General features: G+C 41.9%; 1 protein-coding gene across 3 annotated transcripts in view; it reads right to left on the reverse strand.

Moving 5' to 3' along the window:
• The window catches only part of SLC24A4 (solute carrier family 24 member 4), a 92,014-nt gene extending 71,792 nt beyond the window's left edge, over positions 1-20,222 (reverse strand). For 2 of the 3 annotated variants that reach the window (XM_032189335.1, XM_032189336.1), the window contains exons 1-2: positions 20,097-20,210; positions 17,835-17,945 (exon numbers count right to left, since the gene is read on the reverse strand). In XM_032189335.1, coding sequence (XP_032045226.1) covers positions 17,835-17,945; positions 20,097-20,175 — 190 coding nt within the window. In that variant the 5' untranslated portion in view covers positions 20,176-20,210. Of the gene's footprint in view, positions 1-17,834; positions 17,946-20,096 lie in introns of all 3 variants that reach the window. The other variant, XM_032189337.1, reaches the window with a different exon arrangement.
• Positions 20,223-27,710: the final 7,488 nt, after the last annotated feature.

Below are 27,710 nucleotides of genomic sequence, written 5' to 3' on the forward strand. Positions count from 1 at the left end.
TGCAGCAACACAAATGAGACAAATAAATTCCCCTCAAAGTCACGCATACACAACTTCTTCCATCATATTGGTAGTAGGAAGGTCTCTTAACAAAAGCAATTCACAAAAGCTTAAGACAAAACAAAATTGAAAGTCATGGGCAAAATTTAAAGAAATACAACGCAATAAATGAAGGAAGAAGTTTGCCGTGTTTCTACCATGTTAGCTGGGCCTTTACCAAGATGTACTTAGAATTGTCCCTGGGGATAGAATTTCTCTTTTCCAACTGTGAAGGAAGCTTGTCTTAGAAAAGGGAGATGCACCAGATTCACCCAACCATCAGTGCTCAAAGTATTTGGAATGCCAATCTCCACCGAGAGTAAACATAGTCTGCATGGCTCAGTCTGGACTTCATGTGGTTAGTGTTACATGGGAGTTACTTGCATCATAAACAACCAACATGATCTATATTATAGGAAACTAAACTTTAAATGATGAGTACTCAGTACTGTCAGAAAAGACAAATATATGATGATTATAAAAAAAAAAATCAGTTATCACTGTTTTTGAATGAGTGAATATTATTTTAAATTTGTAGACCTGATATCTGTAGCAGAATATTTGGTATATCATTTGAAGGGTATGTAATTTTATCCTTAAATATTTTCAAGGAGGAGTTAATTCAAATGAAATGTTCAATTTGAGAAACAATTTAACATGTATTTTAGCTATATAAAATTGCCTAGTGCCTTGTATTTTGTCGTTACGGCTGTCTTTCTGATGGCATTCTGTAGCTTCAATTACTTTAGCACAACATTTCAGTCTAATGCATGCAACTTCATTACATTTTTTTGAGACAAAAGAGTATTTTTAGTCCAACTCCATGAGTGAGGCCTGTGACACTGAGTTAGATCAGAACAACAAAGTTTAGGGTTAAGTCTGGAATAATACAGAATTTGAGCAACTAAGTCTCAAGAAGGGATCCAGCGAGTCTCCACCAGTAGTTACCCATCCCTGGAGACAGCAGGAATTCAGCACCTCCCTGTTTACCTTGCAGGTTCCCTGGGCAATTTCACCTGGGGGAAAGCAGCAGCTAGCTTCTGCCTGGGCAACGCCACCCTCCACTAGCAGGGAGAAACGGTATTAAAATCTGCCAAAGGCCCTAGAGAGGCTAAATCCATTAGGTATGCTCGAAGTACTTCTTACACATCTCAGTAAGGCTGAGTTCAGCATAAGCCGTAGTTACTGTGGCCATTTTAATTAAAAAAGCTAAACTTAGATCCCTCAATTCCCGGACTGGAGCTCTCATCTCACCAGACACTTGTCCAAACAGTACCACCTCTCCCTACAACAAAGGGTACGGACTGTAACTATCCCAGCTACAGACCTAATGTTGCATACAACAGAACAGTTTTGCATCTTTGCACATTTACTATTAAGCCAGTCCAAAATGAGTGGAGAAGTGTTGCTAGCAAGACAAAACAGCTCTACGGTTACCAACCTGCTCCACCAGAGCTGCTAATTTTTAAACACGATTACTCTTACAGTCAGAGACTTTTTTTCTCTCCCCCTCCTCAGTACCTCCTTGTGTTTAGTGTGAGAGATTCTGTGGTGAGGACAACTCATCCCGACCTACCTGAGGTAGGTGTCAAAATAACAAGCCTTTTGTGTTCAGAAGCCCTCACCAACTTCTCAGGGAGTGCTGCAAGCATCATTTGGGTTTAAAGGCCTACAGCATTCCTGAAAGAAGAGACAGTTTTTCAAAAACATGGCAGAAAGTTTTTTGTAGCTTCTCTCCTAAGTGTCAAGATGTCCAGGTACATAAGGATTCACTTAGTGAGATTGCCAAAGTCATCTAACTCCACCTAAGGTCCAGAGAACCAAAGATTTCACTGAGCATCTGTCTATATTTTTAAGTATTCAGGTAAATTCCCCTTTGCACCCCATTTTCTCTCTTCTGTTCAAGGGAATTTTCCTTATTGATTTTAATGAAAATGGAATAAATTTATTTTTAATAATACATACAGTTACTTCACTAACAAAGAAATAATGTCTGTTGTTAGGGTTATAAACCACACTATGATAATATTTGATTTTATTAAGATGCCGATGTCAGTTCCATAACTTTGGATGCACAGAAATAGGTCAACAATTTAATGTGGGGGGTGGGCACACTGTGCTTTTGGACCACATGCAACACTTGCTACCATTTTCTGGCACTTTTCCACAGGCCAGGGACAGCAAAGAGCCTCAAGCACAGAGATTTACAGTTTCTATTTTACCACCCAAAGTCATCTACCATGATTCAGGGTACTTCTATGCAAAAGGTAGCACAAGAAGATTGCCTGCAAGTAATTCATTTTCATAATCTCCCTCTCTGAGAGGGAAACAAATCAAGCCATGGCTACTTTGCTTTCCACCAGCCAAATTAGTTTCACTGTGATGTTTCTGCGAAGTACAACACATGAATTTTAAACTGGTTGTAAAAGTCCACAGAAACTCAGTTTAGCATCTTCTGTCTGTACTGATTTAAGCGCTCTTCTCAAAAAGCAGCAAAAATAGTTTTGAGATGTCTTTTCCCTTCGCTCCCCTCCTTCCTCCCACTTATCTACCCCCTCTCTAAGCCTTTTGATGACACAGGGATATTTCAGTGCTTATCTATAAAACTGAGCATGCCCATGTGTTTGCTATGTAATTAGTAGGGGAAATGACACCTGGCTGCAAACTGTGATTGAGGAAATCACACACCTGACTGCAAACTGGGATTTTTTTTTCATTATTATCTAATGTCAGAACAGGGATTCACTATTTATAATGATGAATAAGCTTTGCAGGCTACTAGGCAGTCCTGCTGTGAAAGAAAAAAAGAAAAATGGTTACACAAGAAATTACTCCAAAATTAAGAGGAAACTTTTTTTCCTCTCTCTCATTTGTAAGGTGCACTGCTAACATGAATTAAGAATAATGTCCCTGAGAACGCCAAAAAAAAAGGGTATTTCTCTCAGTGGAATTAAGATTTTAATGCTTTGCCTTTGATCTGAATTACACAGTATTCTTTAAATCCAAGAGCACAAAATTCCAGACTTCCGTAAATAACCTGGGGCTTGCTAGCACAAATCTGTCAACTAACAAATCCCTCTTCATCTCTCCAAAGGCTGCATTTCTAAAGGTCATTAGATGGTCAGCTCACACACTAGCTATACAGATCATGTAAATATAGGAGACAGAAAAACATAAAAACCCTCCCCCCCCACCCCCCCAGTTTAGGTAACAGTTCTTAATAATGTCAGGACAAAAAAAATGTCAAAAAATAATGTCAGGACAGTTAGGGGCACCTAATATACACTACTGATAAAACAGTGATACATGTGGTAAATACACACATTTCCCCTCAAACTTCTAGATAATATTACTAGCAGTAGTCACACTGGTTTCAAGCTATTGACAACTTGAGTCACCACTTACTTTCACTCAGGGCTGTCTTGTGACTGTATGTTCAGCTTCACTGTGAGGAGTTAGATGGATATTGACTCGGTTGACTCAGTCAAGGCAGTTCTTGCCATTTTTACCATGCTTTTACTGCCACTAGCCTGACTTGTGTCTGTACAGAGTGAAACTCAAATGGCACCATGCTCCATCACATTGGGCTAGAGCGAGGAGTTAATGAGGATCCCTAAAAACCCGTTTAAAGCACTGACATGTATTCTGATGCACGTTTCTTTCATGCGTCTGCCCTTAAATACCAGCAGAGAGACCCTAGCTCCTGCTAGATGAAGCAGATCACTTTGCTGCATTAGGACATGCAGAACTCCTACTGATGTTAACAGCATAGAAAGAGCCAGCAGGGCCACACTACTGAATTATTTTAAAAGAAAACAACAGCAACAACAACAAAACTCAAAATCCTTGATTCCTGCACAATTCTTTGATACCCTATTTCACCTGAACACTGGCTGAAACTTGAATGATTTTTACTGACCAATACTCAAAGCAGTGGAAATGTCCCAGTCCAAGAAAGGACCAACAACTTTGACTTCAGTTTAATTACATTCAGCTTTTTGACTTGTGTATAAATGTGGTATTGAATCAAAATGTTTGCTCAAGTCAGCCAAGTGAAATCATGAATCCACCACAAGTATACTTTAAAATCTGTCCTTCAAACTACAGTGAATTCATTTCAGTCTTGGATAGCCTAACAAACTTCCAGTTCTTGACAACTTCATCCTGGGACAAAAACAGATCTTCAGGAACTGCTATATTGCTGTGTCCTATTGCTACCACTGCAGAAGTCCACCCCATAGTCTCAGTTTCCAAAATGTGGACAAAAAAAAAGATGCCAATCAATCAAATGAAAAATTAATCCAAACACCAAAAGTAAATAAACATAAATCTCTAAATCCAGACATACATTTAGAAGATTAACTTTGAGAGATAGGACTATTTCTGTAATGCTGAAGTGCAATCATGTATGTGAGGGTCATTTCACTTTAGCAGCGATGTCACTCCAGCCTGTCCTCAACACTACGTGGGAGGTTTACACTAATCAGCTTTTTCTAAAGTTTAAATTCTAGTGTCACATCAATAGCTGTTACACAACAGCAGAAACACTAGCTGTGCTGGTGTTACAAAAGCCAGCCTGTCCCTATTTTCAAGCATTGGAATCAACAGATATTTTCCCTATAAAAAAATTATTTTAGATCATAAAGTTCAGTGATTTCGACAGAAACAAATAAAATGATGCATTATGCTTTATAAAGGCAGAACTATTTCACAGTTAGCATTAACTTTTGGCAAGCCTGGGGAAAAAAAAAAAAAAAAAAAAAAAAAAAAAAGGAGGGCAGAAGTTTTAAAGATTTTTATCTTCACTGTATATGTCACACACCAGTATGATTTTTCTCGCAATTTTATTTTTGTGTTTCAATCTTTATGTATTGGTGAGTCAACTTTTTCCCAGAAGAGAGAGGGAGCACACCCCTTTCCCAAGTTTGTTTCAAAGAAAATCAAATGATCTGAAGCATTTTCTCATAAAACATAGACCACGCAGCTCATGAGCCAGCAAAGTCAAATTCCTATTCTTGGCTTCTGTTACTTTGCAGTGGTAAAGCTGCCTGGCACTCACAGCAGCCTCTGAAGGAGCACACGTGGAATTTAAGCCTTTTAGATTCTAAGAAAGTCTTTCAGCTAACGGAGTCCTTTTCTAAAGCAAACAGAAGGAAAAAAAAAAAAAAGAGGGGGGGAGTCAGACACATCCCATCAAAATACACACATATTCACATGGGGAATCAAAACATGGTGTAACTCCGGTTAATCTCATAATTGCAAGAGGCTTTCATCCATGGCTGTTAAATAATACGATCCAAGTTGCCTCTCCAAGATTAAGTGCATAAAGTCACTCTGCAACTAAAATAGCAAGTCACGGAAGGGTTTGCTATGCCGTTTACATTAAGAAGAGAAAGATCAATTTTTAGTAATTACCCTTATAAAAGAATGACTACTGTGTCTTTAACACACAAATGTATTACTACCAGATATAAATGCACTCATTGTAAACATAATGACTGTAAAACTTTGATTTTTTTAATCCTGTAAATACCTAATTTGATGCACTATTCTAAAACATGCAATCCATTTGTTTTTCCCATACTAAAGATACCTTTCCTCCTTTTTCTGCTTGTAAAATTACATTTTTAGGATAAATATATATATATATATATATATCAGAGCAATGATCTGAATAATTTGAGGGAAAGAGATAAATGTTTCCCTGACAAGCTACACCATGTTTAGATTCACTCTAAATCAGACACTATAACATGGCACCTAAGTAGGTGTCAATCTGCCATTGGGGAATCCAGGATCATCTTCATTCTCTCTGAAGAGAAAGGCTTAGTATTATGAAGATACTTTTCATGTTCAGAGCCCAAGCTAACTGGATAATATTTGTAAAAGGGATAAAGGGATCTAGCTTCCCAACTGGAATTCAATTAATTTTTTGCTCCCTGGGAAGGAAAAAAATATTTGCTTTGAGGAGTGAAGGAATATAGGCAGAATCACAAAGAGCAGTCACTGCTGCAGCCACAGCTGGAACTGAGGATTTCCTGGTCCTCTTGCCATGCTGAAAACCTGAATCTGGTCTTCAGCAGTAAATAAGACAAATGAGGCAAGCAGAAAAACATCTTCATTTACTACAGGAATGGAAGCTAGCTTTCTATTAAAAAAAAAAAAAAAAAAAAAAAGATAAGAATCTACTTTTTGTAACAAGGAGTAAGACGTTGGTTTGAGGTCAGGTCTGTAGACCCTCCAGAATCATGGGATATCATCCCCTACCACAGCCTGAGCACAGTGAGATGCCACAAGGCTAAGCTCCGTAGCTCAGAGAGGCACAGAGCTAAGGCTGTCAAACAGCCATTTTCCACCCTGTGCTTTGGATGTAGGAGGTCCTCACCTCTTCCACAAGCCCTCAGAAGTGCTCAGTTAGTCTCCACAGCTGAAAACCCTTTGAAGAAGGCTGGAACTGACCCACAGATCACAGCTGGGTCCCAGGTGAGGAGTATCTGGCAAAGATGCAATCTCTCCCCCTCAGAGCTGCTCAGCAGTGCTCAGCTCTAACAGTCTGATCCGGAGTCAGCAACGTGGTAGGACCAGAACACTTGGAAGCAGTTACTGGATGGAAGGGCAGGATTCTAGTTGTGAAGAGGCTCAATTTTTCCTTAAGAAGCACATAACGCATGCATCACTACTCCCATCCCATCCGCAATCTCATCCCAGAAGACCAGTGCTGCCAGTGGCATTTAGGTAGCATTCAACCCTGCAGGGCCAGGAATGGAAGACAAAACATTGAATTTTGAAAGTGTTCAACAATATCAAAAGATTCTATAAATAATTTAATGATGTCCACAAAATGTAAACAATTTCAAAAGCCACTGAGCTTGTAGAAACACAGCACTTTTTAAGACCCAGAAGAGCTTGTATAATCACAGCAACTGTTGTTTTTTCAATGTAACTTCTCTCCTGCATGTACAAATAGGTCTTCTACAATCATCTATAGGTACCACCTCGTGCAGCAGGTGGTAAGTAACGAGAATTTCACAAGTAGATGTTTAGCAGAGACCTAATTATTCTTTAGCCAGTCTGCAATTTTTAAAAGCAAACTTTTTAAAGTCAAGATTGCATTGTTTCAAAAGCAGTTATAAATACATCTTTCAACAGCAAACTGTGCTTGCTGTGCAGTCTCCAAGAGTACATGAAGAACAATGGTATTTTTACCATCAACCCCCCTTAGCTGATTAGAAAAGCAACCTTGGAGTTGGGTGGGAACAGACTGTGCCCCGTGCAGCAGGTAACAGTAAATCGAGTTGACTAACTTCCCTTTACCAGTCTGTTGTCTTGCAGAGAAAGCAGCCCGGCTCCAACCTTTAATTACCTAAGCAGTACTTACTAAACTTAGTTGCCCTGAATATCCACAGATTAAAGCAGTTCTGGAGATGATCCCAGATAGTATTTCCAAGTAAGAACTCTCCTATCAGGTGCTGTCACACTAATCAACCCTGGTAGACCAAGTAACCACAGTAAACACATCAGAATTAAAACAAAACAAAACAAACACAAAAACAACTAACTCACTTCAAATCTGAATTACTTTTACCTGTTCTTGATCCACCCTCAGAAGTCAGCTCCAGTCAATACAAAGCTCCCCAAGTCAAATTCAAAAATGAAATATTCAAAACCCTTTGAATCAAGCACAGGTTTGCTCACATTGCTGAACCTCCTTTCTTTCCAGCCTGCAAGCAACAGGGGTGTTCATTTTATATTATACAGACAACACTATAGCTCTAAAGTGACCTTCCTCTTCTTCCTCCACCGTAAACTCTGCATATGGCTAAAATAGGACTAATTCCTACACCAGCTCTGGCTTGTTCCAAGTGTAGCCATTCCTGGCAGGCTGATCTCCTGAGAGCACCATGATACTCATGGCTCGTTAACAGGGATTCAAAAAAGGAAAGAATTACAGCCTTCCAGACAGATTCTTTCACATACTGATACTTTGCAGCACCAGGACAGTAAGAAAAGACAAACGGATACTGGAAATTCATCTCAGTGTTTGAGTGCAGGTAAAGGAAGTAGAGGAAGGCTGGCAGCAACAGGGAAGGGGAAGGCTTGTGAAAAGCCTAAGGCGAGAAAAAGCCTTACAATTTTAGGCTACAACAGAAACCGAAGATCCTGCCAACAGATTTAGAAGTGCAACACAAGCAGGCTAGGAATGCAACCCTTACGAAGGCATGGAAAGTGTTTAAACAAATGATTCTCACCAGAGAATAATTATGTTCAGAGAACTGACCCAGAAACAGTATCTCACCGTCCAGCAGGATCTGCAGGGCAGAACCTCTTCTGCTGTAGCTGCCATGGCTGCAGCGACACAGTGGAGTTAAGGCAGCGTACAGCAGTGCAGATATGCTCCCAGATGCCTTAACGAACAATGCCTCTCTCTGTATTTTGGGCTAGAAACTCAAAATTCAAAGCACATGCTGATTCACAATAAATGAAAAAAAAATAAATCTATTTTTTCCCATTTCAGCCTCTTTGAGCTTCTAAACATAGTTTCATCCATTTTAACTTCACCATTCCCAAAGTTGAGAAATTTCCCACCATCTGCGAATCTTTACATCTCGCTATTCGAAGGTTCAAATCCCTCCGCACAATGGATCCAGTCACGTTACCCTCAACCCACTGAACAAGTGACTGCATCATATGCAAGGAAAAAAAAAGTCATCAGGTGTCAGCAAGCTCTGAGAATAGCCTAAAAAGCAAGCATGGGTGGAAACTGAACAGGCAAAGTCTAAATCTTTTGTGTTGGCAGGAACGATGGAGGCACGATGGCCACCGCTCCCTGCATGGGTAGAGAATGTCACTCTCTTAAAGTCGTTAATCCAGCACCTGTCATTAACGTTAAACCATTAACTTAATGTGGTAAAAAAGGAAACAATTGAGCAAGCAGATAGACACATAGACTGCATCCTACCTGAAGTGTCTGCTCTGCTGTACTTCACCTTATCAGCAGAGTCCCAGCAGGAATGAATTTGACTCACACTTTCTAAGGCTAATATGTTTTCTGCTATAATGTCTTCAATGTCTGTCAACTTTAAAGAATAAAGGAAACCATCACTCTTTATTGCCTGAGGGGTTTGCCTTGCTGCATAACAGGAGTGATGCCAGTTTAATTGTCAGCAGGTTCATGGAATATTTTCAGCCTGCTAAGGTGGATAACCACATCTAGTAATGGATATGGTGACAGAAATGTATAAGAAAATTCTGTAACTTCTGATAAAATAATTCAGTTAATGAGGGTCCTTGTCAAAAATATTAGCAGAACAAAGTTTAAAATTTACTGTAATGAAATTGTGCACTGTGCCTAAGTATATTTTTTAATCAGTCATTTTGGCCCTTGAAACAAATGCTGAGGTTCAGAACTGAGGCTCAGGAAGGTCTGGTTTGGGTGGAGCCTTCTACATCGCTTTGTACCTAGGTGCTCCCACTAGTACAGGCTCTGAAAATGCATGCCCAAACCATTAATATATATAGATAGATAGATAGATATAAACTGTGAATGTTTCCAGTTTTATGTGCCAAACACAAGGCTAAAGCATAGCCCTTCTGTAACTCCATCTCTTTTTAGAGCCTCCTGTTGCTTTTCATTCTGGACGCCTTGCCCAGCCTAAACCAAACTTCTCACTGCACTTTTATTTCTCTTACCCTTTTTATCACTATCTCCACTTACTAGTTCCCAGGGCCAGCCTCCTTGCCCTGCTATTGCCAGGATTCTCCCAGATTTCATTATCCAAATTCAGCCTCCTTCCACTCTTGATTTTGCATCCCTTTCACCTATCCTCCAACTCCAGTCCCCAGCTGTGGATAACCTTAGTTTTCCTAACACTCAACTCAAGTTTCAACTCAAGCCCAAGTTTCTCTATCCTTCTTGAAACTTCTGGTGACTATTTTCTACCTGCAGTTCCTTTCTACAAACTAATTCCCCACAGCCCAGTTCTGTTCTTGTCCAGTTTCACCTGAATCCTCCACGTGGTGTGGTCCAAGCTATGGACCAAGAGATGCTGAAAGCACAGAGACAGCATCTTTGCTCTCCATGGTGTTCTACAACTCACGGGACTAAACGCAGACTCAAAGGTAGATGCTTCAGAAACTTCAGATGGCCTCAAAAGTGACTCAGAAGAAATTCAAAGCTGGTAATTTTGAGTTTTAGTCTACAATTATGTATGCATCAGTGACATAACAAGTGGCTCTTTGAAGGGAAGAAAATGGGGTTGCTTGTTTGGTTGCTTTTCATACAGTTTAAAGGCTGTTTAAAATTTATCAAGCTGGCCACACAAAAGCACTCACACTTGTCTTTTACATTTCCTATTAAACTCACTGTATCAGCTTCAAATGCTTTAAGTCTGCCAAAATTACAAGCAATTCAAGCAAGTTCTTGCAATGGGACTTGTCAGCTAGCCTAAAATTGGCTACAAAGCACTGCCATCTAAGCACGGCTAGTGTCCACTTACAACTTCCCATGAAAAACGTTCTCTTTTCTTTCTCTCCAGTCAATTAAATTACACTAGCAAGTAATAAAGCCAGTGTTTTAACATCAAATAATCCAGTGTCTCGTAAAGACGCTGTCCTAGACCAGCCCCCAGGGTATGGATTAATGCTCACACAGATTGATTTGCAATGCCTTTCCACCCTGTCTCCTCCAAGACTAGAGCAAGGTGTGGTGACAGTTGTGCTTGATATAAAGTACAAGAGGAGCTCTTTCTGTCTCAGCTGCAGTATGTGGCAAGACATCAGAGACAGTAAGGTGAAAAGTAAGGAGTGAAAAGGAAATTGCCATAGATGAGGATGGGTAAATTTAAACATGCCTTTTATGCCAACAGCAAGATTTTCTGTGGGTGGAAAATGGAGCAGATTTCCACATAGAAAGGTCTGTCTGCACGGTCATACAAGTGAGAATCGAATCCAGATTCACGCGCATAGTCCCACTATAAGGGTGGGATAGTCAGCAACACCATGAAGACCTGGTTGCACCAGTCTTGTTAACTTTGACATCTCCAATTCAGGATTTCAAATATGTTCCAAGTGAAACGTAGCTCATTTGGTTAATGTACCACATCAGAGGAAAACAGAGGCTGGAAGGGACCTATCAGAGGTCAGATTAATCCAACCTTCTACTCAAATACCATCTTCACTTCAAGCCTACTTCTATGTTTCAGAGCAAAGACACACCTTGTAAAAACTATAATCCAGTGTGTTTTAACTGGAGCAAAACCAACTGTAAATAAGTTTAAAACAAGTGAAATAAAGATTATAGGAAGTAATGTCTTAATTGGGTTTAAGAATATACAGTAATAAATTAAATCGTATTTCATTTTGCTTCATTTGCTCTTGTTTTCTACATCTCTAACTGGCATTTTAGTCAGACACTTATTTACTGTGTGGTAAACTACTTCCTGCAAATTTGGCGCCTAGACCTAGGGAAATGGATAAATTACCCTGGAGTTCGCTTTCTGTTCTCAGCTCTCCAGGGGATGCCACAGGCAGGTTAAGCCAAGCACAGAGAGATGTTTGTCTCATTCCTTTCAACTCTTTTGGATGTCAGTATTAATACACTGCTATAAAATGAACAGCTCAGAGAGAAGGTTGGCTATTTTTGAAATTTCAGCTTCAAACAAAGCATATTTCCTAACCTGGTTCACAAAAAAAAAAAAATTAAAATCCTAATTAACTTAAATGACATCCACCTGTCAGCCCTTCAAATGCTCACATCAGTAAGACAGGCAAAGAGTGTGAGAAGTTCAACCTAAATGTAGGTGTGAATTCTGAACAGGAGACGCTGGGAGCCACACATGGAAAACTTGCCATTACACGTTTGTCATTTGCCCTCAACACATCCACTTAAAACGGTTTCAAATCATCACACATCTATCTCCCCCTGCAAACAGGAACCATCCAAATGAGATCACGATCAATAAAGTTTACTGCTCAGCATCTACAGGGACAAGAGTGAGTCTAGCAACTTTTTTTTTTTTTAATCAAAACAAAAACAAAGCAAAGAAACCTTACAAGCATACGACAATTGGCTACAGAAATAAGTGACATGCCAGCTGGTTAGTAAGTCTTCCACTGCATAAATACATGCATCTGTGTACGTGTACATACACATTTGCTGGACATTTCACCTATATATCTGAATACCATATTCATATGAGAAAATAAGATTTTTTTAAAAAAAAAAACCTTTCCTCATTTTCATTTTCTTTTAGACCAACACAAGACTAGAATATTTAAGGCTGATAAATTTCCTGTTCTTTCTTTATTCACATAAGATGTGTGAATAAAGAAATATTTTAAGTCAAAATGTATGCACTATCAGTGAATCTGTCATACCACAACAGCTGCACATTTTCTATGCATCAGGACAGAGAAAAAGTCTGACTGATTATGAAAGGTTGGGGAGGAATATTTGCAAATAACACAGTTATTGTCTGTATTACCTTAGTCAGACGTAGTCTTGCTGTGCTAGGCACTGTGTGAATGCAGAATGAAAGAACCTTCAGGTCACGTTGAGCTTACCAATTTAGACTGCTCGTGAAACAAGGGGTTACAGTGAAATTATTAGTAATACTACCTTAAAATGAGGGTCTAAGGCACTTATCTCTCTTAAGAAATAGAATTTTGATCTAGTGAAGATCATGAGCAAATTGTTTAAAATAAATATACATTATCACATTGTTTACAAAAATACATAGCACAAAATGACATATTCCACCAGCAATAAAAGTATGTTTAGATCAACACTTAATACAGAGTTTATGATCTTACACACTAAGGAGTCTATAAGGATTAAGAAAAAAATGACGTAAATCCCACACATTGAGAATGATGCATCTAACTAAGCACTACTTTTTATTAAAAAAAAAAAAAAATTAGGGAAAACAATGCTTCCTATAGTGTCTTGACTATGACTGTACACAAAGTAGCTTTTTCTGTCATTTTGGAAAATTACTTGGAAGAGTCAGTCTTGTCTCCTCTAGTCAGCGAGAACACCATCATTGATTTTTGCAGAAAAAGTAACAGGCTCTTGTATTCTCTACGGTACGTAGAGACTTCTGGAGTTTCTCTACAATGCATCACATTCTACATGAGTCCCCGAGGTTTGAATAACTAGCAGTGTAAAATATACACAGACTTAATGACTTTTGATCCTGACTCTGAACTCAAGTTACACACATGCTGCTGGGAAACACACTTTATTTCGTTGTAGAGGACTAATTCTTTTTCTCTCACTGCAGGAACAGAAAGCATTGCTACAATGTGCCTTTTAATTCTAAAGTAAAAAGGCAGCATGACTCAGAATGAAATGCTAACCTCTGCCTTTCCCCCAGCCCACAATTCATCATTACCCACCGATAACAATAGGAGGAGCACGCTGGAACCAAATCCCCGGTTGCTTAAAATCAATGCAGCTCATGAACTGTCCGTGGCTGACAAACCTCTGGATAGGAAAGCCCACAGACTCTTCCAGTTTCAAGGCAGCCCACTGACAAATGTCAGAAGACTAACAGAAATTTCTAAATCACAGCAAGTCATTAAAGTATTCTCTGTGATGTATACAGAGATGACTTGAAAACATTCACAATGGAAAGGAGCCCAGACCAGTTGTTACTAGCCTAGCATGATCCAGCACAGCCACGTGGCTCCAAACACCGCAGCACCTGGTCACCCCTGCTCACGGGGTGAGCTCTCGAAGCATTACTCAGAGTTCTGGAAGACACGGAGATCATGGGAACATCGTGAAACGAGAGGCGAGCCACAGGAGCAGGGAAGCTAGAAATCTGACTCGCTGGGCAGATGGCACCGCAAGCTAGTGAGCTGATGGCAGATGGAACCAGGAGCTTGGGTAAGGCAAGAAAATTGGTTGCAAACTAACGAGATCTGTGAAGACACTAATGACGACTCTCCCTTTCTGATCACTTTAAGTGGTCAGCTGAAGGGTCAGGGTCAGAGCCTTTTGCCTTCCAGTTTGTGCCCACTGTCCTGGCACTGGCCACCACCAGCTGTACCCTTCATGGCAGAGGAGCTTCCAACAGGGAGTTTCAGGCCAGAATCTTTAATGGAAAATTGCTGTACAGCACACTAGCTTTGGTCCTAGTCCGGATGAAAACTGGGGTTGGCTTGGTGTTCACGAGTGCTCCATCTCCTTCCTGCAGCCAAGCTACAGTTCTGTCATTGCCTTTATTGGATCAGTAGGATCTTTAGCTGCCTAGGACTGCAGAACAGTTACCATCAGAAAAAGTGTGTAGCACCCTTTAAGATATTCACGAATATCAGTCCCTCTAGCCTTCTAATGTCAGACAAACCTTTCCCCTCTAGTTCTATTTTGCTAACAAATAAATTGCTACCTTCTCCCCATCCTCCTTCCTTCTTTACATACAAAGACACACACACAAATACATTTTTTCCTTTCCTTTGTCAGAGCACTGGAGTTCTTATTTAGAGCAACATTGCAAAGACTTCAAAGGTTGTTGTTTTTTTTTTTTTTTTTTTTTAATTGTGATACAATAGCCTCAGAAGTATTAATAACATTTCCAGAAGAACACAACACAAAATCATCTACTCCTGTAAATGAGACAATCTCATACAGCGTAGGCCATCTGAGCTTCTAGCAGACAGCAGTTTCCAAGGGCTTCTAACATTACTACCACAGGCTTATGGAGTTTTTTTCCCCCAAGATGTATTCAACCAAGGATGAGCATTTCTTACCACTGTCATGAACTGAAAGGCTTTCATGGTCTTATAAACTTCTATAGCTGCAACTTCTGACAACTGGGGATTTTTTTATTTGCATGTAAGCAAGAAAAGGGGATGAAGTGGTAAATAAATTAACTTTGTTGAAAGCCTTTGGGAAAAGAGAAGTGAAGCTGCAGACTTGTGTGGGAAGCTAATAAAAAGGGAGCGCAGCAACAGCACTGCAATGACACAAAGGATTAACAGGCTCTCAGCAAGAACTTGCGTTCCCCGAGGTATGAAGTTCTTGTATCCTAAACACATATAGAGAAACATCCACCTAACACAAGGAAACTGCTATGTACCACACACACACACATGCATCTGTAGAGCCCCTAGTGCTTAAAGCAGATACAAAAATGGCTTGGGTAAGAATAAGTACTTCCTATAAGGGAGCCCATACAGAGCACCATATTCATATAACAAATATGCCTAATAACTATATGTTCTTAAGATGGAAAAAAATAAAAATAATAATAATAAAAAATAAACAACCAGACATTTAAAATGTTAAACACATTCCTGAGATTTTCATTAAATTTAGAAGGGTGGTTTTCTGGGATGAATGAAAGTTTGCTTGTCCCAACTGAAAACCCACATTTTCTCACCGATTTTCCACGTGATCTCAATCAAGCCTCTTGGCCTTTCACTTCACTTGGTCTCTTCGCCAAGTCACTTAACCTGTGACTACTTTCCCCAAATGTAGTCACAGGATTACACAAGCTGCATTATCATGGAGAAGAGCTATTCTACTTGTTCCTTTTTGATAGGTTTTAGGTCGTTGTACCTTCTTCTCATCCACTGCAAATCTCTATCTCCAGCTACCAGATAGGAACCAAAAAAAAAAAATCTGCAGAAGTTACTACTGAGCAATAACAAACATGGGTTCTTACAAACCCATTCTTGTCCAACAAGCATCAGTTTCAGATATTTTCAGATGTTCCCCTTATTTGTAGCTATCTTACATCTAGCCACTCTTGCAACAATCCCCCCTTCAGCTGCAGAAGATCCAGAGAGATAAGCTGTACGTAGCTACAGAATAACAGGAAGTGACTAAAAATGCCACAATTGTAAAACTGTGACATGTCTGATCTGTAAATCTGTGTTCTAACTGGAGAAACACTTATTAAAAAGAAAGACATATTCCAACACTGTGAATAGAAACTGTAAATTTAACACAAGTCTCATTATAGTTTTCTAAAAACATGAGAAGTCTGAAGCATATTTGGGCCTCCCAGCTTCCATGTGTCCCGCTCTTGTGGTTGAAAAGTGCACCTCAGCTACCTGAATTTCATAAAGCAAATCAAATGATCCAGTTGGATTTATTTAACCCAGTTATTCTTAAACTGACCTTAGAGTTTTTAAGGACCAGAGGGAGCTGAACCATAGGATGCGGCATGCCCGCAGCAGGTGGGATGGAACTAGATGATCTTTAAGGTTCCTTCAACTCAAGCCATTCTATGATCCTATGATTTGTTTCAAACATCTGGAGAAGTCAGCACTGCTCACAGTATTGCAATTTATGCAATAAACACGTTTTCCCTTAACAGTTTCATCATTTCGTTGTAAATAAGTTCTCATTCATCCCAAGTGGAAATCCCCATCAAAAACTTTGAGGGTCATCTCTCTGATCCAACTTCAATAACTTTGTGGTCTTTGTTGGCTTGGGTTTGAGTGTGCCGCCAAGTATGTGTCCACACATGATCACATTGATACATCCACATACGCAGAGGAAAACGTAATAGGAATGGGAAAGAATAGAATTAACTGGCTATTCATCAATAGCAGAGAACAACTGAATATTCAAGAATAATTGCATCTTTCCAAAGTGTCTTGTATCTCTTCTTTCTCATCTGTGAACAACTTTGACAGATATACCAACAATGTCATAAGGTTACAGATGCAAACATCAGTAAACTAACTCACCAAATTCTTAACAGAAGTACAGAGAAGCCCTTGGACATCAAGACAATAGAGCTAAAGCTTTTGGATGCCCATACTTTCCGCAATGTTCTTCCATTCCTCTCAGAAAATGCATAAGCACAGCAGTAACCCTGACTCTATACGATAGCTGCCTCAGTATTATAACAAACATGTAACTGAGAGAAGGGAATGCTGCTCCAGACTCCTCAATGCCTGGGACTGATAGGATCCCAGAACTCATGCTGTCACTATTTGCAAGAAGGTACAGACTATACTGTCATCCCCTAGTTGATCAAAGAGTCATATGGCAAAAGAAAAAAAAAATCTGAACTTTAAATTAATTTGGCTAGTGCCATTGGCAAAATGTCTCATCTCCCACACACCACAAACCACAGAGAAGCAAGGAGAGAGAGAAAGGAAATATACACTGGAAAGACAGATGGGAAGATGAAAGTGTTGTGGACTAACATTGGTATTAAAATGCGTCATCTATCCCTGCTCTCAATCAATTATTATCCCCTGGCCGGAATAGATAACTTGAAGTAAAATGGGTTTCAGGGTTTCCATATTACTTGCCTCATACCCCTACACAAAATATGAACTCCTACTCTGAATACAGAGCTTATCACTAAACTAGCAAAGCATGATTAAATTCACAGAGGTAATGAGTACAAATTACTGTGCTCAGGTGGTATCTCAAACACTGTATGTTTCACTACCTATAGTATCAAGAAGAGTGCTTCTCTCATTACCATTGCAATATACACAGCATCAGCTAGAGAGGAGTAATAACCAAAAGAAACAAAACTTGAGAAATCAGATTGTCAACACAAGTCTGAGAACAACCCCAAAACATACATACATCTGAATACTGACTCTTACTTTTGATAGATAAACTCATCATATTATATTGCACGCACACACACACACAAAATCTCTCTACATAGAATAGTTCTGCTTTTATTATTTTTTTAGTTTCCCGCTTTTATTATTATTTTTTTAAAGTTTCCGCTTTTGTTTCCTGCAGCTTCATCATGACCGCCTCGCACAATACATCTCAAGAGCTTACAAGACGTCATAAAGTTTTCCCATCTTACCTGGCTCTGTACAGTTCTTTCCTTCATGTGTCCCATTAGGTGATGCCATCAATCTTCTATTCCTCCATGTCTCTGACAATACATGTCTGTCTGCAACAGCTGATTCTTGGCCTATATTAAATACAAAGAGGTTATGTCTGCTGTCACCAGTCTTTTCCTTTATCACTTTAACTGGACTGTATGCCCGGCTGGCCAGGACCATGGACAGACCATCAGAAGGTGAACGTGACAAAATGAAGGTGCCACAGCGGCACATGCCTACATGTGTATGCCAGGTGCTCCTAGCTACAGAGGGTAAAAGGGCCTGTGAAGGTGTGGTATCAGAGCCATCGGCATGTTCTGGCTATCAGAGTACCTGTCTGTGACCCACAACCCAAAAATAATTCTGCAGCAAGCAAATGCTGAAACCTGTACCCTTGAAACTCAACATTCACAGATCCTACAGATGAAACCAGGCCAGCTATGCTGACATGAGCAATAATCTTAGTCATCTGCACTTGCATATATTACATCACTGACTTCTAAAACATAAAAATGCATATTCACAAGTTGCAGTTGTATTTTGCCTTAATCTGAATTAACGGGCCAGTCTTTTCAGTGTTGGGTGTACATGATAACATCAATCCCTGCATAATTTGTTGAGGAAGATGAAAAATAACAGCACTGTGAAGCCCCACAGGTCTTAAGAAAGAGAAACATCTTCAAAAGTCAGGGGAGCTTTTGCCTAAACTCATATTCCTGAAGCAGTCTCAGTAGCACTTACTGAATACAGTGCATGAGGAGCACTTGTGATAACGCGGGGCATACAATTATAATAATCATAGGAAGAACAAATTTCTTTAATTAAATCACTTCCATTTCAACCTGAGCTATTTCAAATGAACATATTCTAATAACAAGAAATCTTCCATGCCTGATCTTACAACTTATGCTCAGTCAGCATGGAATGCTTGTGGTTTGCTACAGTGACTGTTACAAAAAAATCTAGCTTGGGAAAGTTAGTTTGGCTAGAGTATTTGCTAAAATAGTCTGCTGTCACAGTTCTAAGGAACATGAAGAACAGATGGTCAGTGTTTATGGATACAATATACTGTAAATTAGCCGGCTGAAAAGAAAAAAACTGCCTGATGCAGCATACCATCAAAAATTAGGTTATCAGGGATTTAGCTGATAACCACAGAGATTAAAAACTTTCATTAGTCATGACATTTTTCACCCAAGCCCAAAAAAGGTCTGGAAAACCTTTATCTGGAACAAAAACCTCAAACCATCTAAACATAACCATAACCCAGCTCGCTGCCTTCACAAACCAGTATATTTACAAAAATATATCACCACTGCGAGGGGGAAAAAAAAATCACATGTATGACAAACCGTTCTAAATAAAGCAGGAGTATATTCTGAAACCTCAATTAAAAAATGCTGAAAGTTTTAAGATAAGCTATATGCTAATATAGTGTAAGGCATTAAATTCTTGTATGGATGGCTCGTTGCCATCCCAGATACATCTCAAACAGGTAATAATTTAAGGGTAAGAGCATTACAAAATATGAGAAGTTCCACTAGATTTTTTTTTCCTAAAGGTCACAATTTACCTTCAACTGTGATTTAAGCAGGTGGCCCATCCTAATGGTTGTATGAAACGCAGAGGTGGGCTCTGGGCTTCATTTGATTTTGATTAAACCCTCAAGGAAGGCTGGCGGTCCTACCTAAGGACACAAGAGGTGTCCCAGCAACCTCAGGCTTCACAGCTGGGGGATGCAAAGCACGCTGCAGGAAAAGGGCCCGAAGTAGCTGGTTTATAGCCCAAACCGTGCCAGCAGGTGGAAAAACAAAACCAAAAGCCCACGAGCGGGAGCGATGCAGATGACAAACGCATCGCTTCACCGACATGGCACTCGCACAGCAGGTGCAACGGACTCTGTAAAACACGAGGTCGGCTCCGCTCCTTGCCTAAAACACCAAATTTCTGGTCAAACCCACGCTGCGGTTTGGGGTGGGTGGGAGAGAGGCGATGGAGAGGCGGCAGCCGCGGCTGCTGGGGGCTCGGGGTCAGCGGGGCGAGGTGGCCACGGCCGGCGGGACCAGGAGCGACCGGGGAGGACCGGGATCCATGCAGAGCCGCCCCAAACCCCCCCCAGACCCCAATATCAGCCCCAGGCTCCCTCCGGAGGCAGCCGGGGCACCCCCGGCCGCAAACTCCCGACCCCGCCGCCCCCTGCCCTGCGCGGAGCCTCCGGTGCCCGCTGCCGGGCCACTCACCCAGCCTGGAGAGCAGGCTGGACATGCACCAGGCGAAGAAGAGGATGGCGCAGATGAAGCCCAGCTGCTGCAGCAGCATCTCCCGCCTCCTGCGAACTTTCCTCAGCACGGGCAGCGCCGTCTTCGGCGGGGCGAGCGGCGGCTCCATGCGGGCTCGGGGCGGGCGGCGCGGGGCCGGCGGGGCAGAGCGGGGCTCAGGGCTGCCGGCGGCCCGCGGGCGGCTCCATGGCGGGCGGCGGCGATGGGGAGAAGCCGCTGCCCGGCGCCTCGGCGAGGCAGGGAGCGGCAGGTGGCGAAGGGAGGGCGGGCGGCGGCGGCGGCTGAGGCGGGAGGCGGCGGCGAGGCAGCGCCCTCAGGGGCCGGGCCGAGCCCCGCGCCCCGCACGCCCCGCGGCCGCCGGGGGAGGAGGGAGCGGAGCGGCGGCCGCCCCGCTGCCGGCGCCGGGGGGAGGCGGCATCCAGGCGGCCCCTGCCCGCCCGGACGGCTCGGAAGTTTCTCCCCTGCTGCCCTCGGAGAACGAGCGGAGCGGGCAGCGGGCAGCCGGCCCCTCAGCTCCCGCCCGCCCCTCTCCTCCCCGCCTCTCCCCGGCAACTTTCCGGGTGCTGCCCGGGCGCCCATGGCAACGCGCGTCCCCGGGGGGGTAATTAAGCGGCCAAATTAATTAATCCTGCCCCCTGCGGCGGAGCGGGGCTTTGGGGGACTGCGAGCAGCAGTGCCCGCGGCCCCGCCGTGTCCGACTGACCTGGGCGGCCGGCAGAACGAGCCCTGTGCGGAGCGGAGGTCGGTCTCAGGCTGTCCCGAAGCAGGGTTTATTTTTTTTTTTTGGGGGGGGGGCTAAAATTCGGTATTTTCCTTAATTCAGCGGTCCCCGTTATCCAACGAGAACGTCTCAGAGGCTTTCTGGGAGCAGCGCAGGTTCTGCACCCCTCAGGGCACCCAGAACAGCTGTGGGTGTCCACCCTGGGCACTCCACCGGGAACCCGTCCGGGCTTCCCCGTGCGGCCTCTGCTTTACAGCGCACGGCATTTCACGAGCTTCCCCTGGATCTCACGCAATTTTCTTCCTGGATCTCCCTCAGTGCTTCGTTTCGTGTCTGGCGTTATTTCTAATGCAGTTCTAATCAAAAATAATAAAAACACCCTACAACAGCCAACCTTGACACACAGGATATCACTAATCCTCTGCGCTTCCCCTTCCTCCTGCTAATGTGTTTGTTTGTTTCTCTTTATGAGTTATTTCTGCCCCAGAGAAGCAGTCACAGAGTGCTGAGGGTGCTGTGGTGCAGACCTGATGTGAAGTTGCTCCAGAGTCCTGCAGAAGGCTGCCCGGTTGTCTCAACGCAAAGGGATTGCTCAAGCAGGACAATCAAAGAGCAGCAGTTTCTAAGCCTTGTTGCTTGCCTGTGTGCACACAGGTACAGAAATCGGAGCCTTAACTGTCCAGGCTGAAAGGGCACCAAGGCTCTGATGGGCCTTTGACTTAGGGATTTACCTTGAAGGAGGAAGACAAGTGCGTGTTAGAAGAGTGGCACGAAGACATGCCACGGTCTCCTTGTCTTTCATTCCCTTTACAGCTGCTGAGAGAGCAGAAGTAACAGCACACTGCTATGAGGAAGGCAGTAGAGAAGATTACAAGTCGGCTTGTGTCCTGTTATTTCTCTCTATGCCCACATAGGAAATCTCACAGTTGAACTCGGAATAATGAAAGCCACCCCTGACCAGAGGAACCTACAGTCTAATTAGGCAGCAGAGCCATGGGGATCTGAATAAGGGCCCTTTAACACCTAAAAGGCTATTCTTAATTAGGTTACCTTGTCTGCAACTGAAGATTTCTATCTCAGGACCATTATTTGTAATAGAGTTTTTTCATCAGAACCCTCTAGGCTCCACTGAAGTTTTTGGTGAGCCATGTCAGTAGAGATGCCACTGCATGGTTAGATGCCACTGCATGCCATAATGCCTGAGAGGTAGTTCTTTGTGTGGCTTTTTATCACCTCTTTTCTAGTACTAAAGCCTCCCCTTCTACCTGAAATGGCAATGTGCACATCAGGCTGCCATCCACTTACTTGGTGGTTAATAAGAGTCGAGGTGCTGACAAGCATGTAGTCTTCTGCACAAGGATTATATCTAGCAATAAAAAGGTGGTGACACTGGAAGGCATTGCTGAGGATCATTGTTTTTTCAGTATCCACATGTCAGAAGCTTATTATCTGCTTCACTGATAAGGCAGATCAGGGCCATGGGCTTTGGAGAGGCTGTCCTGGTTGTTGCATCTCTTCACACAGCTCACTGAGGTTGCTTGTGATTTTTATGCTCAACAATTTTTTTCTCTTACTTGCTCTTTATACTGAGAACATTTCCTTTTGCTCCATATCAAAGCCACAACATTCCCAATCTGAAGAGTTACTGACATTAAGACACACAGTGATAAGTTTGCTTGGAATTGATGTAAATTTAGGTCTGGAGGCGAGGCTGTGACACCCAGATATTCCATATTTCTGTCTATAGGTTGTTGACCCAAAGAGCATGGTGTTGAAATATTGTTAGAGGTCCTAAGTTTCGCATGTGAGGGATTTTCATCAATTCTATCGGGTCCTATGAAAATCACATGGGTCAAATCAAAGCACATGGTCAGTTACAGGAATGCAAGTATAATATTGTCTTTTTGGACATAGGCTGTTTTTACTTTTCTGGCTGTTAAAAAGTTGTCTGTTTTGGAGGTAAGAGCTAATGACTACAGGAACCCTGGGGCTATCCCTGTGAGGAACTGAAAGCAAGAAACAGAGAGAGAGAGAGAGAGATGGAGAAGAGACTTTTGGGAATCCTGCTACCTATGAAAGCAGTTCTCAAAACAATTTTGTGTGTGTGTGTGTGTGTGTGTGTCTTTGTCTTCTCTCTCTGTACACAAATGAGGCAGATCAAAGTTCAGACTGTACTAATCTCCTAATCATACAGGCTTCTGATTAGCATTTTTAATCAGTCTGGTGATCACAGGGCAGCCTCAAAATTGCTCTTGAATGCTAAACTTTAAGAAGAGAATTTCCAAATTACTTTTATTTTGGTGTTTGCTCTGGAATGTATCAGGTAACTCTTTGCACAGGATGTCTGATAGACGTGTGCTACAGAGTTCAGATCCAGTTACCTCTCCCCCATCAGCTGGCAGGACCCAAACCTTGAGAGTCTGTTGGAGCACATGGAGGTCATTACTGGAATGATATCCCAATGCTTTATTCTGATTTGAGACATTCATGTTACATACAAATGAATGGTGATAATGTCAGAGGCAAAAAAGAAAATGTTTTGTGTATAAGGTGTCATTACATTCATTTATATTAATTTTTTAAATCTTAAATTATCATTATCTCTTACTGCCACAAGAACAATTGTCTATAAATTCAGTGGGATCTTTCCATTAATGCTATTAAAAAAAAAAAAAAAAAAAGAGTAGGATGCCCCCCGTGGTTTTCTGAGTGATGCCTTTCCAGTGAGTGGTTTGGTGATATTCCAGATGCTCACTGTCTCCATTATAATCGGAATAAAATATTTTCCAGACCAGATCTAGGAATACTCCTGAAATAATCACATGTTGGAAATTAGAGGTATTTGGAAAATATAATCAAAACAAAGTACAGAGGTAGAAAATATTAAATAGCATTTATCTGCTTAAAGCCAGACACAAGGAACTGTCTTTCTTGTCATTGCGCTTACCATTGTGATAATTTAACTTTCATATATGTCCCACACTAAAATATCTCGCTAACAGCACCGACTAATGCTAGCTTCAGCTATCACTGCCAAATTTGCTTGTTTTTCATCTCAAGCACAATTAGTATCACGAACTGAGTAACAGCCAAAAGGCTTTGAATTAGGGAAGTGTCTCACAGGAGATCCATGAAATCAGCTCATCTAAGGAGAAAATATTGATGCTGCTGAGAGTCAAAGGAGAAGTATAACGCTTGGATGAATTCTCTATGGCACCCCCTAAAAGGAGTAGGAAAAGCAGCAGCAGCACAGCAGGGTAGCTGGAAACTGAGATGCTATTAGTTTGCCATGAAGACTGTTGCAGCACAGAAAAGCTGAGACTGCACCAGCTGAGAAGCTCTGGGGACTGCAAGGTGATCATTTATGAGTGGCACCCGGCCAGCCCTAGGAGCCTGGGCAAGGCCAGTTTTCCAACCGATACAGCCAAAATCCCAGTATCATCCCAGTATTCCCAAGGTCAAGAGATGGTATCAAAGAAAAGCCAACATAATTCCCACAAAAACAGGCAGAAAATCTCCTGAAAGCCATAAAAATGAAGCTGAGAGGAAAGGGAGTTGGTGAGAGAGAAGACTGGTCCTGCTCGTGCTGTTTGTTTGAGGTGTTTCATACAAGGGACACACTGAGAACACCTTAGCTTGGTGCTGTCAGTAATCACCCTCCTGCCAAAAAGGCAGCAATCCTGTGTTTGTTTAGGACCTGGTCCTCAGAAAAGGAACACACACTAGTATGACTTGACAAAACAAAAGTGAACATTAGCACATCCATATTTAAATGTTGAACTTTAACTCAGGCCATCATACATCAAGCAGGAATATCCAGTTAGCTCCTTAAGCACTGGTGAAAGGTGCTTTGGTGAACCGTACCTAAAGGTTTCAAAGCAGATCCAATGTTGGGAGTCTCTGCAATGGGTAAGTCCTGAGCTGGGGCCATTTCTGGATTTAGACAGGGACTCCAACTGTGGTACCCATCAACGGACTCATCCCTGTGCTAACATCCTCAACATCTCTCTACTCATTCTCAGATTGTTCTCTCCCATCCATTTTCCTGTTCCAGTGCGCAGTTCCCACTGTGTTACCATGTTGTACTTTTGCAGGCTTCAAAAGCAGAAGTTTTTCTTAATACAGAGTTATTTCTGTAGTTTTACTTGGGCCTTTGTTTTACTTCCACTTATACATCACTTAATCTTGAACCGGAATTTAAAAGCTACAAAGAAGTCAGTCTCACATCGTAATAAGGAACCACATCTTCCTCTAGCTCACCCGAATCCTCCCTTGTCATTTTATAACTTGGAGTCTTCCTACTGCTGATTTCTTTAATAATCCCGGGTAATGCTGCTTTCTATTTCTGATGAGCATCAGCGGCTACACCCCACGCTCAGCACTCAGCTAGCTGACATATTCTTACCCAGGCCTTACCTGGGAGTTTCAGTGGCAGTAAAGGGATTCTCCCACAGCATGCAGGGGTGAGATGAGCAAGAGTTCCTCGTACCCTACTTGCCACAGACAACCTCAAACAAGCCCAGGAAGGAGACCTGTGGCTACATATAATCTTGCTATACAAGAAGAATAAAATGTACCAGCCAGATCTAGGCTCTTAGTGTGATCTACTTTAAGCTACAACAGAATAAGATCACTTGACTATTGATGTCCCACATATGCTGTTAACACATTTAATTTACGTGTGTTGGCTCTATTCATACCTCTAAACCCACCAAAATGTCTCACAAGTAGAAAAGATTTTTGTTTCTCTGCTTGCCTCCTCAGATCCAACACTGAACTTGTCAAAGATGCCAAGAGGTGTAGCAATAGAGGCTGGGCACATGAGCAGGGTGAGGATATCTGCTGCCAGCCACACCACACCCCGGGAAAAGGCAGATCCTAGCATTTACATGCAGGAGAATGAGGGACATTTGCATATTGGTAGGACTCAATCTGTTGCTCTTCTGCCCATAAGGTTTTGATCAATATCTGGCTTAAAAGCAGGGTTTGTTGGAAAAAAAAAAAAAAAAAACACAGTATTTTTCTCCTTAAATTCATACCATCCGAGCCCTCCAAATTCATCACAGCATCTACATTTAACGCCCACTGGATTTCTCAGGGATATAGGCATCTGCTTAAACGCTTGCCAGATTTGGAGAACTCATGCGCATGCATAAAGCCATATCAAACTGGGGGTTACATTACAGGGACTCTGTTACACAGCATATCCTCCCCTGCACACACACCATTTCTGTCTTTCTCAGTTTCTCAGGCTTGCTTACCTCCACTAAATCCAAGCTTCAGCTGATTTTACTGGCTTTACATTTTGCCAGCAATTTTCTGTTCCTCTTTGCCCTCAGAGTCACTTTCTCTTCTGCCTATTTCACTGCTTCCCTGACTCTTTTTACCTGTTTGCTCCACATGACCTTGGGCCTCACCTCTTGACCTTCTAGGCACTGTGTAAATCTTTTCATTTGTTCCACTCTCTGTAAACAGCACTTGCTCTTCTTCAAGTCTCCCCTTAAATCTACACGTGGGTTAGAGCCTATTATTGACTCTAAACCTTATTCCCAGAGGCCTGAGGAAATCTGAGCGTGCCTGACGGTAACTGTGAGGAATCTAGTTAGGTGGCATCATGCTGAACGTGAGTGATTCTGGCTGGTCAAACTCTGCGGGCTGGCTGCAGCACTCTCTTCCATCACTGTACAACACCTTTATTTGCTCTTCGTAATTGGGTTCCTCTCCCATATAAAACAAATGAAATTCACTTCCATAAAACGTTCCCCTTTTGTTTCCTTTCTGGATTTCTTTTCTATGCTTGCGAAATACAGTGAAATTCAAAACAAATACTGAGGAAACACCTTCCCACACCCTGCTTTTCGGCAGCTTTCATACCCGCTGGGATCTGTTTCCAACCCCTTTGCTAGTCCCTCAGAATGAGAAGGGTCATTAACTAAGCAAAAATTGATTCATGGCAGTGAGAAAAAAAAAATCAGCTATGTGTTTTTAGCCCAAACCACAGACTGCTCTGATCTTATGAATACACAGGAGGAAGCTGTGGAGAATTCTCACACAAAAAAGCCTCAGTTGATGTCAGTGCTTGAAAGCCTGGAGGCTGAAGAGGTTTGGTGCCAGTCCTGTTGGGGAAGCTGAGAAAGATTCAACAGGGCAGCTCCTTTCCCTCATTAGACTGGTACATCAAAATCATTAAGGAAAGAAAAGTAGGCATGCATCCTCAGTAAAATAAATAAATGCAGACTTCTAACTCTATAAAAGCAAGTGCTGAATGTATGTCCTGGCAACTGATGTCCTTGAAACCACAATATTGAAAAGGTGAGAACTGCCTGTGTTTGGAGGCTTGGGGAACATATGCTTGGAGGAACCCTGACGGGTCAGCCTGTTCACTCCCTTTTGCTGAGGCAATAGCAACTCTCCCTAATGTTGAGTGGGCTTGCTCTGAAACTTAATTTCCATTTTGATACTGAAACTGCTGTTTGACTGCCTATCAAAGCTTTTAAAATAAAATGATGGTGAATAACATTAAGAAAATTTACACCTCCTACTTTGGCTGGCATCTTTTTTTAACTGTTAGTGAGCAGAGCTCAGAGAGTGCTGGGAATTTTCCCCCACATCTGACCACAGATTTTCAAAAAGGAAAATTTATTCTATTGAAAATCTATTATTTTAAAGCTAAGAGGAAATGTAGCTGTCAGTCAGAAGGGGGAGAATATTATTGCCATTTATTTCTATAAAGCTAGTAGAAATCATGCTCCCTTATAGATGAGTAGGAAGAAAACAACCTTGCCCTGGGAAGACAAATTCAGTGTATAAAATCATGTAAAACGATAGTCTGGAGGGAATGGCAATCAGAGGAA

This window comes from Aythya fuligula, chromosome 5, assembly GCF_009819795.1.
Source record: "Aythya fuligula isolate bAytFul2 chromosome 5, bAytFul2.pri, whole genome shotgun sequence".
Taxonomy (NCBI): Eukaryota; Metazoa; Chordata; class Aves; order Anseriformes; family Anatidae; genus Aythya; species Aythya fuligula.